This window comes from Anguilla rostrata, chromosome 13 (genome assembly GCF_018555375.3).
Source record: "Anguilla rostrata isolate EN2019 chromosome 13, ASM1855537v3, whole genome shotgun sequence".
NCBI lineage: Eukaryota > Metazoa > Chordata > Actinopteri > Anguilliformes > Anguillidae > Anguilla > Anguilla rostrata.
The window spans coordinates 34407685-34420024 of record NC_057945.1 but is presented as its reverse complement, the minus strand read 5'-3'; the positions used below and the strand labels follow the sequence as shown (position 1 = coordinate 34420024).

At 45.8% G+C, this 12340-nt stretch overlaps 1 protein-coding gene across 1 annotated transcript; it reads right to left on the bottom strand.

The window, feature by feature from the left end:
• Nucleotide 1: 1 nt before the first annotated feature.
• Nucleotides 2-11098, bottom strand: LOC135237222 (dnaJ homolog subfamily C member 16-like). The gene is made up of 15 exons (XM_064304108.1): nucleotides 10953-11098; nucleotides 10257-10454; nucleotides 9993-10059; nucleotides 9287-9608; nucleotides 8483-8667; nucleotides 7966-8070; nucleotides 7617-7775; nucleotides 6994-7124; nucleotides 6211-6388; nucleotides 5543-5725; nucleotides 4621-4697; nucleotides 4260-4340; nucleotides 3976-4065; nucleotides 3231-3401; nucleotides 2-2593 (listed from the first exon to the last, which is right to left on the bottom strand). The coding sequence occupies exons 2-15, from the start codon at nucleotides 10433-10435 to the stop codon at nucleotides 2134-2136; spliced, it is 2388 nt and encodes a 795-aa protein (XP_064160178.1). The 5' UTR covers nucleotides 10436-10454; nucleotides 10953-11098; the 3' UTR covers nucleotides 2-2133.
• Nucleotides 11099-12340: the final 1242 nt, after the last annotated feature.

Genomic DNA, 12340 nt, shown 5'->3' with positions numbered 1-12340 from the left:
GTGACTTTGAAAAATCAGCTTTATTAATGGCAAAGAACAAAATACAGCATAAAATAAATATTTATAAACCAAACCAGTGTATATATTCATCTGCAGTATTTACAGTTTAGTTTCAAACAGTCTCTAGTCTCACCCAATTAAAATGTCAATTATTGCAGAATAAATAGTTTGAAAATGGAGTGAGCCTGATAACTGATGCGTCCTACGTACCTACATGTTAAGCCATGTTTGTATGAGCTTCGCTATCGAGTTTTATTAGAGTACAGCGATTGCCATGGTTTCCTGCCACTATGGGAACTCCATAGCTTCAAAGCAATTGGTTGTTTGTCTATTGTGTCATAAGATATGATGCTCTGTACCATAACCACTGCTGAGAAGGATATTTCAGTACATAGGGGCCTGCAGAGGAGCTGAGTAGACCCTGATGAAGAAAGCCCTAGGAACTCTCCTCTTCCTCAAACATCGGTGGAGACACGTGACCTTTGTTGAAATCACGTGACACCGTCCAAGTTGCTTACCTCATCTCACCTTGCGTTTTAAACGATAAACGGATCGAACCGCAGCACAAGAGCTAGTTAAAAATTCTACTGTACGGGAAAAAACACAGAGAGGGATTTTACGAGGAAACCAAGGGAAAGGGTTTAGTTGGACGTACCGTATACACAACACGCAAGTGGCATGTACAGGGCTGCCATACGCTTAGCGTGGCCAGACAAACACTTTTTATTTTCACACAGAATCACCAGAGACAACATTCGACAGGAGGGAGGAGGGACGTGAAGCTGGGGACGCTGCACCTGAATTTAGGCCGCTACAAGCAGGTCTTTGCAGCCGACTTAAGACAATGTGTGTTCGGTTCGGTAACAACGCCACCTCCCTCTGCTTTCACTCACAAACTTTATCGATTTCCATCGGAGCGACGCCAACTGAATTAATGTTCCTGTTTTAACCTCAGGTGCTGTGGGGAAAGAAAGAGCACACCGTTTTACCCTAGTTTGCACTTGGCTGTTAGAGCGCATGAAATTTAGCCTCGTTAAACTGTCGTGGCGCAGTGCAAATATATCCTCAGAAGTATCTCACCAGTACCCAACATTAACGTTCCCGTATCCGTGGTATGCCCCTTGCCATAATTAGACTATATGTAAATCCTGCGCAAGGAGCACAGCTGAAACTGTGGTTATAAAGTAGGAACTTCTTCACATTTCAGAAGCTAAAAGAGATCTATTTACATCACGCAACTTGTAATCTTAAGGACTCCTCCGATGCTTCCTGTTCCGGCAACGTTTAGGGGAAGGGGCTCATCTCCACAAATTCACATCGGCTGGTTCGCTAAATGAAAGATGAGATCAGCCTGGTTTTCAAGGCAGCGTGTCACTTCCTGCTCTGCGAGTAACAAACCAAGCTGCTACCAAAACTGTTTCCACATGCAAAAGATAAACCAGAAAACGTTTGCATACATAACGTAGCACACGTGGACTCATAATAAACAGCACCAAGCCATTCTGTAAGGACATAGCAATGAAAGACAAACCACACAAGCATAGCAGCAAAGCAAAAAAAAAAAAAAAGCAAACAAATGGACATTTAGCGTCAGAAAGGCTTCTTGGGGGGGCATACTGTGTTGTAAAGATATCGGTTGTAACTAGATTCATAGCAAAATGTAAGATGTTGCAAAGCCTTTTTCACAAAGACATGGATGGATGTCAAGTTAAAATTCTACCTCAATTGTAAAAGTAAACATAGCAGCAATTGTTATAAAGGGAATTGAAGAGGAGTAACTCAACAGCCTGGGCTCTAAAGCAGCAAAGCACTCTAGGTGCTCAAAAACATGAATTTAAAAAAATGATAAAATGTACGAAAACAATGTAATAGCTAGTGGTCAACAGCGTTGGCTCTTGGCCAGCATTTGGCCAATGAACCCCCCCCCCCCCCCACCCCCCTTACACAAAAACCATCTGAGGCAGTGCATTCAAGCAGAGTCCTCCAACAGACATTCCACTATCCGAGGGACTCTCTCGTTCTCAAATCAGAAACTCAGTTTCCAGACGAGGGGACTGGATCTCCAGACTAGGGGGGACTCGACCTGCCGGAGACCCAGACCCCCCACGGGGTGCCGGCCCCTCAGCTGAGACCCTATTTTCCGGCCGTGATCTTGTCCAGGCCGGGCCAGGATGGGATGTAGTGCCTCGGCAGGGTCCCCTCCATCAGCCGCTCCATCCACAGGCCCAGCCGGTCCAGTTTGTGGTGGATCTGGAGGGTGGAGGCGGAGCGGGGGTTGTGCTTCCGCGGCTGCTCCTCCCGGGAGCCCGACCGCGACCTGCCACCGCCACCGCCGCCGCCGGTCCCGGCCCCGCCCTCGTCGGAGGACCGCCCCCCGAGGTCGTCCCCGGTGTAGACGGGCCGAAACAGGCAGAAGTACTTCTTGTGGCCGTTGAGGGCCATCACGAACCCCGCGTAGTCCGCCCGGTGGCCGCCGGCGTCCTCCTCCTCGTCGCTGTCCGCCTGCGTGGGGTCCTGGGCGAACTCCAGGACCGAGTCCATCCACTCCCTGTGCTTGTCCGCGTTCAGGAAAGAGTAGTGCAGCGTCTGGCTCCTGTAGGGGGCGACAGAGAGTGAGCCCTGTATCCTGGACGTCCAGCACGTCACGGGCAGACGGAATCCAAGGTGCACACGCATCAGTTCAGCACCAATATTCTCCGCCAATTAGCAGTGAATAATAGCAGTAAGGTAACAGTAATTAACTAGGACTAGAACATGTAACACATTCAAAAGGCACCTGCTGAAGAAATACAGAAAGCTGGGCTCTACTGTGCTCCCATTTCAGGAGCATTTGCTCACGGACATTGATTGCAAAAATCGCAGTGTGCTAACTGCAAGCTAACTTAGGAGCACATCTACAAAGTGGGGTGCAATGGTGTGGTCTTAAATTTTTCTAAATTAGGAGCACATGTTAGCATAGAGCCCTGCAAGTGTGTGGACATGTCAATCATTTATTTAGTGCATGAGCTACTCTCAGGATGTGCCCAGGACGGCCACCTATCCACTCTCCCTGCAGGTCATTATCAGATACCTTCTGACACGTGAGCAAATTGACATTTCAAGCTGCGTTCAGCCCCGTGCATAAAATGCCTACTGTGTGGTAAACTGAGTTTTTTTGGGACCCCGGTAACACCCGTGTGTCTCAGACAGGGCAGTGAGTGAGAGTCATGGAGGGGCCCCCGCGCGCTCACCCGGTGAAGGAGTACACCTCCTTGGCGAACTTGCTGAGCAGCACGTTCTTGGAGGCGTCGGTGAGCACCAGCAGCACGTTGATGTGTCCCGGCCGCAGCTTGACCAGGTTGCTGGTGTACGTGATGTCCGTCAGCTCCGTCACCTCCACAAAGCTCTTCTTGGGCGGACGGCTGCGAAGACAGGAGGGTTCAGAGGAGTCTCATTACATTACAGGCATTTGGCAGACGCTCTTATCCAGAGCGAGGTACAACAAAGTCTCGGGCGCTGAACGGCTTTGGGTTACTGTACAGTGACCCGATTGCTTGGGCCACAACTGACCGTTCAGAAGCTTCTGAGCAAAAAACAAATCTGAAGAATAAGCATTCCTTTCCAGCATTTAAGCATTGAGCCTCTGCTATTACACAACAATGCATCACCACAGTAGGATTACCACACGCTGGTCTTTGTGGTGAGTTTAAATCGTTCAGACAAGCCAAGTGGACCAATGTCTCCAAATCATCCACTCTCAGTACCTCAATTGTCTGACAGATGAGCCATAACGAACGCTACATGGTGAAAGAAAAAAACAAAATGGCTGCCATACATTTAGACATCTACTTTAATGGGGTAATTTGTTTTTTTTTGGTGTCCACTGGACATTTTCAAGGTACTGTAGACTACTTGTTTATGTTTTTTTTAAGAGAACAGTCCTGGGTCACGGTAAGTTCTCATGTGAGCGGCGGAAGGTTCCGGGCTCTTCCTCACCTCGATGAGGCAGCGCCGTTCCCTGACCCGTTCTCAGTCTTCGGCGCCTCCTTGGGCTTCGGCTTCGGCTGCTTCTCCTCACCAGGATCGCTGAAAATCGAGCGGGAAGAGCGGCGCGTTTGAGCGTTAGTGAAAGATGGTGACGGTGGAATGAAGAGAGAGAGAAGGAGACAAGAGGGCGGAGGAGAGAGGCGGAAGGAGGGAGGAGAGAGGCAGGAGGGGGGAGGAGTGAGGCGGGAGGGGGGAGAAGAGAGGCGGGAAGGCAGAGGTCTGGCGTTCCTCACCTGAAGGCCTGGATGATGACTGTGCCGAAGAGGATGAACAGGGCGGAGAAGATCAAAGACAGCAGGGGCATCATTTCACGCCTGAAAACAACACTTTCTATCAGAGCTCTTGTCAGACAGTCACAAATAAAAACATTTTTACAGTAATTAGTTTAGATGAAAACCAGAAAGAACAGCGACACGGACACCTTTAGAGTAGACAGAAACAAATCAACAAGTGCAAAACAAATATCTTTTAAAGTCTCCGTTTAGCTTTCACTAACAAGGTACTGTATCAGGCCCTTAGGTTATACAGTATGTGCCTTATGGTGATTATGACCCAGTACACCACTGCCACCTACAGGCTAGCAAAGAAACTTACCAGTTACTGTGAAGAACGTCCTCCACAATTTGAGAGAGGTAGTCATAAGCTGAGTAGATCCACTGAATGAGAAACATCTATGACCGAAAAGATAATGCAGAGAATTGCATGTTTGATGACAATGGTTAAAGCAGTGAGTGAAACCCTAAGTTCAAAAACCTTGAGCGGTTTCAAACACTTTTCTCGTGTTGCAAGGAGTAAAACTCTTTGCTTGGCTCCATAAAACACAAAGCAATATGAGTAACTAGATCTAAGCAAAGATTAACAGCAACTGATTAAAATGTTTACCTGTTTTGAAGAGCTGCCAATCCACAACCATCTTGATTGCCTGTCTGGACTCACGTAACTCACAGATGCATCTATCATTGTTTTTGCCAATGTCTCAGGCTTTTATTTGATATGTAACCCAATGAAATCAACTGGGATTTCACCAGATCATTATAGATCATTATATTCTCCATCTGTAGAGATGGAGCATTGAGCTCCATCTCTACAGTGTCTAGAAAGGGATCCAACCGGTTCTAGCCAGTGTTGAGTTATTCACTCACTCATGCACCACCAGACTGGTTTTCTGGTTTGCAATTGCCACCTCCTACTGCAGCTCCACGTCCAAAAGCTAATGATTTCTCAGATGTAACTGACCACTGAGCTGGCTAGACTTAGCACACACCATACTGTAAACCTGAATAGGCTCATTGTACTGCAAGGTTATGAGTCTAACAAGTGAGACTGGCATTACAGATGAATTGCTTAAGCCAAAGAACTCTGACTGTGTGCTTGATTGTCAGTGGAGCGATGTATTCCGTTCCTTCAACTTAACAGTTAGGCTCGGCAAGACTCCTCACTAAACCCTTACACACATACTGTGGGGCCATGTTAAACGCAGATGAACAGGTGAAGGCCAGGTGGGGAGGGAACTCACAGAGGCGAACTCGTTGTTGAGCTCGGGCAGCACGGCGTCATAGGTGAGGAAGGAGGGGTCCTTCTGCAGGATGTCCAGTTGCTCCTGGAGACGGAACTTGTCCTCCTCGCTGCCGTTCCACCCCCCCGTGACAGCTCTGTACAGGACCTTCCCAGCAGCGTTCCGCCTCTCCAGTATCACCACCTGCCGACCATGAGCGTTCACACACACATGCACGCAGACACACACGCACACGCACACATAAACACAGGTAAAATTTGGTGAACCAGAGTCAGATCCTCACCACTGTTCACCCTGGTGTAAGTGAGAGGTACAATTTTGGGTGCCGTCTACATAATCTGGTAAGATGAACATCAACAACCAGCACCTAATAGCTCCTTAGTATTCGCCTGAACTGGACAGTTGAGATTACATTATCATTTACATGTGCTGACTCAACTGACCCTCCTATGCACAGCATATAATACAGGTATGTGAATAGCAATATATCTAAAGACCACAACCAATCAGCCAATCAAAACGGTCACCATGTGAAACTATGACATTGTAAAAGTGCTCATACACTTGTGCCAGCATTACAGAACAAAACGAAATGAACACCAGTAACTGCAGTGATATGGCATGAATTGGAATAGCGCACTGCTAGCGGCTGACGCTCTGGGACAGACCTGGGGCAGCGCGGTCTCCTTGCTCTTGAGCAGGGCGTCGCACAGGGGCTGCTGCCGCCTCTGGTAGACGTAGGCGAACCGCAGGACCTCCTTGGTGTTGAAGGCGGCGAAGGAGAGGAACGCGGCGTTCCCCGGGGCCAGGGACTCGTCCGCCCCGGTGATGAGGAGCACGCAGTACCTGCGGGGTCACATGGTACGGGCGTCAGCCATGTCACTCTGGCAGAAGCCTGGTGCCCCAATGCTTCAGGAACAGGATATTCCTTACAATACAATCTTTCCAGTCAATGTGCTTTCCAAAAGCATGCGTTGTTTTCGTTTCAAATGTTAAAATTTTTCTCAAATGTAAGCCTCAAACTGCACTTGGGGTTCACTTTTACTCGAATGCCAAATCAAGGCTTTTTTTTCAGATGGGACAGGACAGCCTAACATCTGTCTTAACACAGAGGTGGGCAACGAGGGCCATATGTTTCTGGTTCTCATGCCAAGTTCTAGCCCCAACATTTACCCAATCGAACATTTCAGCTCCATTTTTTTGATAAGCACATGAATGAGAGCTGAAGACTGTTCTTATGTCTCTCTATATGAAACATTTACCGTGATCTGATCTATGAGTGAACCGGAGTTAGCGTACGTAGCCAGTTAACTCACTTAGCCTGGGTAATAAGTAGGAACATAAACCTGCACACACACTGGCCGCCCCCGGACCGGAGCTGCCCAGCCCTGCTCTATGGCCTGTAGTGTGGAAGCTAAAGACCAGGGTGGAGAGAGCGGCGGGAGCCCTACTTCCTACGCCGGTGGAACTGCTTCACGGGGCACAGCTCGTCGAAAACCTTCTGGTTCACCAGACGCGGGACCACGAGGAACCGGTTGGACGAGATGAACTCGTCCACGATCTGCTTCTTCATTCCCTTAGCCTGAGAAAGGGTGAGAAAAGGGAGAGAAAAAAAAAAACACTCAAGGACGTGGGCTGCTATTGACCTGGCCTGGCAACCATGAGGTTGCAAGTTAAAATCCCAGATAGGGTCCAGCCCTCAAGGGCACTAATTCTGAACTGCAACAGAATTAGCTTCTGTAATAAAAAAAATAACCGACTGCAACAGAAGATACGCATACTTTTCTATGTATGGAGGCAGTTGAATTTCAAAATTTGAATTTAGCTGTGGTAAGCAGCCCGGGTGATCTGTGTACAGCAGGGGGCACCACCGTCTCTGGGGTATGGTCAGCACCACCAATATAAAATGCTCTTCTACGGCCGTATGTTTTCAAATATTTAAGACTTTTTTTTATTTCCCCAGAGAAACGAATATTTTAAGTGTTCGTGTTCGTGTTTTAAAACAACTCTACAGTAAACCAAGGTAAGGTGCTTTATTAAAGAACAGCACGAAGTTCCCTTTAAACAGGCCTACCTGAATGACGTCAACTGGCTTGTCTGTATTCTCTTTGAAGAGAAGCATGGTAGGTGCGTAGGTGTTGACATTGAACTTCTGCAGGAGGTCTGCAGTCTCCGTCAAACCCTGGTCCACATAGCCAAACCGCACGTAGTCTTTAAAAGCGAATGCTGCCAGCTACAGTCCACGGGGAAACAGTATCAGTTCAATGTGACAGGCAATACAATTATTCATTTTACAATATTTCATATAACATAACAGCATGCTAAATACTAACATTCAGGAAATACATTTTTTACACATTCCTTTATATAAAGACAATATAAAATGGTATTCCTTCAGTGACCAGTACTGGGTTGTGGTCTACCTTGTAAAGCAGAGGAACTGTAGGCACTTGGTCAAACAGAAGCACGTGGGGTTTGTTCTCCTCGTGCCAACTGTTTAAGAAATCCAGGTAGTTTCTATCTGTGACCTAAAAGCAAAAACACGTAAATCATTACAACATCATTACAACAAAAATATTCCCTCATCCACAATGCAGACATTGGAAGCTTACTTTGTAAAATAAGAAAAAAGAGCAATTAACTATTTTCTTTATTAACAGCATTTCAAACACCAAGGAATAAAAAGAAATTCACTGAAACAATGGATTGAGACCTTGGGTCAATAAATTTCACATTTCAGGACATTATCAGGACACCAAAGTGTTACAAGTCGTGACTCAGAGGATCGCAATCTATGTGTTCACACTCCAGTCGAATTATGTGCAGTTTAGGGCAAAATCAACTACAGTACAAGTAATGGGGACAGCAACAACACACAAAGAGTAACCAGAAGTCTTCTCTTTGCGGTTTTTCCCCCCACTTCGGTCACACATACTGTACCTTTTCAACGAGTTTCTGAGGGAGCAAATCCTCAACAAACTGCCTCAGGTGCTCCTTGACAATGGAGTAGTGGAAGAACGTGACTTTGCCGTTGATCAGCCCGAGTATGGAGGGGGTACGGTGGGCCCCCAGCTGATTGGCCAACCGCCTCTCGTAGCCGACGTCCACCACGCCAATCCCGACACCTTAAAGACAGAGTCACACTCCAGCTCTCTCACTACGAAATGTTCAATCAATCAATCAAATTTTATTTATATAGCGTATTTCACAGCAATTGTCACAATACGCTTCACAGACAACCCTGGCCTAAACTCCCACAGGAGCAAGCCTAAAGCAATGGTAGCAAGGAAAATCTCCCTCTGGCAGATGGGAAGAAACCTCAGAAGGTACCAGGCTCATGTTCCGTTTTCAGAAAGGATGCGCCCAGCATGCACGTATGTGACCGTCTCTTTCATGGGTGAGCAACTCCCAATCCCTGAGCTAACAGTGTCTACCACACTGCACCCCATATTTCTTAGCTGGACAGCAAGTGAACACACCAGTTGCTCCTGAAATGAATCAGCTGCTGACTAGAACACAAATACTCTGTCAGTCAATGACTTGCATCAGGTACAGGTTAACCATCTCAAATTCAACCTCTAAAGGCAAACAGCGTTAGCATGTTCTTCCTTTAACAGTCCATGAGTCTAATGTGCTACTGGACATGTCAGTAAGATAGTCAATTCCTGGTCACAGTTTAAGGCACATCTGCATGTTTACTTAAACTGCACCCCAAACAGTACAAGAGGAAAAAGCCCCTCTCACCAAGACCCTCCAGGTCCTGCACGGTCTCCTTCCACACGGGCTCGATGTGGATGCAGGTGAAGCACCAGTCGGAGGTGATCTTGATCAGGTACGGCCGCTTGAAGCTGTCGGGGACGACGTCGCTCATGTACTGCGTGTAGTGCAGCGCGTACTTGCTGTCGGCGAAGTCGCGGCTGGCCCTGGGGAAGTGGAAGAAGGACTCGTCGAAGTAGAAGTTGTCGTGGAAGTGGCGGAACCCTTGGTGCGGCTGTGCGTGCTGGCGGTTCTCGTCCATCTGGCCATACTGGTCATAATTTGCTCGCTTCTCCTCATTGGACAAGATCTGGGGGGCGGGGCAGGTAGGTGTGCATAATAAAAGACACATGTTCAAAAAAAGCCTTGCTGTCAAAGAACAACAGAGCTTCCAGAGACTGGTTTTCACGAAGCTGGGTTACTGAGCTAGCTGGACAATTGCACTGAATAAAGGCTGGAACCCTCCCAAATCTTGGAACATCGACTGAAGTAGAAGAGCTTTCCTGGTTTTACTCAGTGCAGTTATCCAGCTAAGTCAGCAATCCTGCTTTGTGAAATATCCCCCTGCTCAATACTAAGTTATGTATCTGGAACAGTACAGCTGTAATACATTTTTTAAAAATCAAATGGTTGAATTGTTATAAGTGCATTTCCTTTCAGTTACCTTGCAAGCGCACTGGAACATAAATTTTACCTCATAGGATTTTGATATCTTGATAAACATATCTTCAGCCCCTGGATCTCTGTTCTTGTCTGGGTGCCTTCAAAAAAATGACAATAAGGCAGTAAATGGCTAATAATCAACAGCTGTTTGGTGTCTTCCAATGTACCAATAAAAAGCAGCAAAGTCCTATATAAGAGGCTTTTTTTCTTTTTTTTTTAAACAAGTTGTCCTTGGGAACTTCGCAATTTTGTTTATACGTTTGAACGTTTCTAAGAGGTTAGACCTATGGCTCACCATTCTCTGACTAGCCGTTTGTACGCCTTCTTAATTTCGGCATGACTTGCGCTCTTGGCGACTCCAAGAACTTTGTAAGGATGAAATTCAGAGGTAGATTCCACGGGAAGGTCCAACAGCAACAGATACAGAGTCAGTATAACCCGCAACGCCACAACCGCCTTTAATATTTGCGTCATTTTCTCCTGGGAATTGTATCTGGGGGGGAAATAAACGAAAGGTTAGCGTGGGCCTTGTGTAATTCTCTTTTGTCTTGTTTCTGGAATTACAGTTAACTAGCTAACGTCACTAGCCGGGAGTTCCCTAACAGGATGCAGGTAGAATTGATAGTAACAAATCTAGGTTAATGACCCCGCACGCAGATTAAGGGTACAGCATAGTAAACTCAACAACAGATAGTAACATTCGCTACAACCAAATACACATTAGCTCGTTCGCTAGCAAGCAACAATTCTTTTACAACCTAGCTGTCTTGCTAGTGATCAACAGCAAACAACGAAATCACAGCAAACTACTTCGCTACTGACGAGTGTTAACGAATTAATTCCGTAAAGTACATTAATGCGCGAGAAAGCGAATCCTCGGCTAGCTAACGAGATATATGTGCGTCCTTTTTATGGTGAATCAAAGCGCAATAAAAACTCGTTGGATTTTGTCGTCCAGCCAAACACACTGCAGACCAATTCTCACACCCACCGAAACTCCTCTTCAGTTATTTCATCATTTTCTTTATACCCATTTTACTCATACATCGTAATATTAAGACACCGGGCTAACTGTGTTAGCTCCACTTCCGGTCAGTGCGTCATGACATCATGACACGCCAGCCGTGTCCTCGCAATAAAACCAAGGAAGAGAAATTAACAGGCAACTCCATTCTGTGGTGGCAACCAATAACACCTGCTCTAGCTCGTCTGACTATATATCTCGACGCTTTCAACACCGATAAGGAATCAGCTGTTGTAATTCGAATCCTGTCCTCCACAATATTAGTAAATCGGGTCAGTTATTTTCAGTAGAGTTCCTCATCCAGTTAGTTACATCCTGTATAATTTAGGGATGGTTCAGTGATTCAAGATGATTTGTTGTTTGCTGTTATATCATTTGTCAGAATATATAACGTTATATGAAAAACAGTTTATATGTATTTTCCTGTTTAGAGTAAGGTTCAAACACTCTTTAATACTGGTTTACAGCACCACTTTGGTATCCACCTAGAAGGCAGTGTCCCAGGCAACATTCTATCTATATAGATTTGAAACATGATAATGTGTCTATCCATATAGATTTGACGCATGATAATATTGAACACAGTGATACTGTAATTCTTTGCAGATGGGATATGTGAGCCAGTTGTATTGTTTGCCATCTGAAAAGCTTGCCACTGTGTTTTCACATGTTGGAACAAAATCAAAAACACACACACAAAAAAAAAATGCTCATGCTAAATCAAAGTGCATAATAAGGTTACATCTGTCTGTATATCTCCAGAGACTTTTTGATGTCCAATAGTTTGTCACTTTATCTTCCTTCTTTGGGCTTAATCCACACAAAAGAAGCATTCAAATGTGAAAGAAGTGATGCTTTAATCTGCAGCTCTAGCACCACTGCAGACAGAGAAGGATGCACCCACCCTGCTACTGATATCTGGATCTTCCCAAGATTCCTTCCTGCAAGTCATCTAGGGAGTGTTTCCTTGCCACTGTCACCCCTGGCTTGCTTTGTGTGGACATAGGCCCGGGTGTGATGTGAAGCTTACGTTGGCAAATCCTTTGTGAAATTTATATGTATATATATATATGTTTGGTTGAGATGAAGGGGTAGCCATACACTGGGCAAATGTGTCTTAAAGTAAATCGTCGTATCTCTGATCATGTGAAACAATTTCAAATTATATTATGATTACTGGTATAGTGTGTAATGGAGTTTTGAATTTTTTAATTTGTGAAAATTTACATTTGTGTTTTAATATTTTGGCTGTGGTTATGGAGAACCACAGCTCTGAGTGAACTCTGTGGACATGCCTTTGATAAACAGAGGTGGTGACAATTAATAGTTCAATTGATGGTTTTATGTTATAGGGA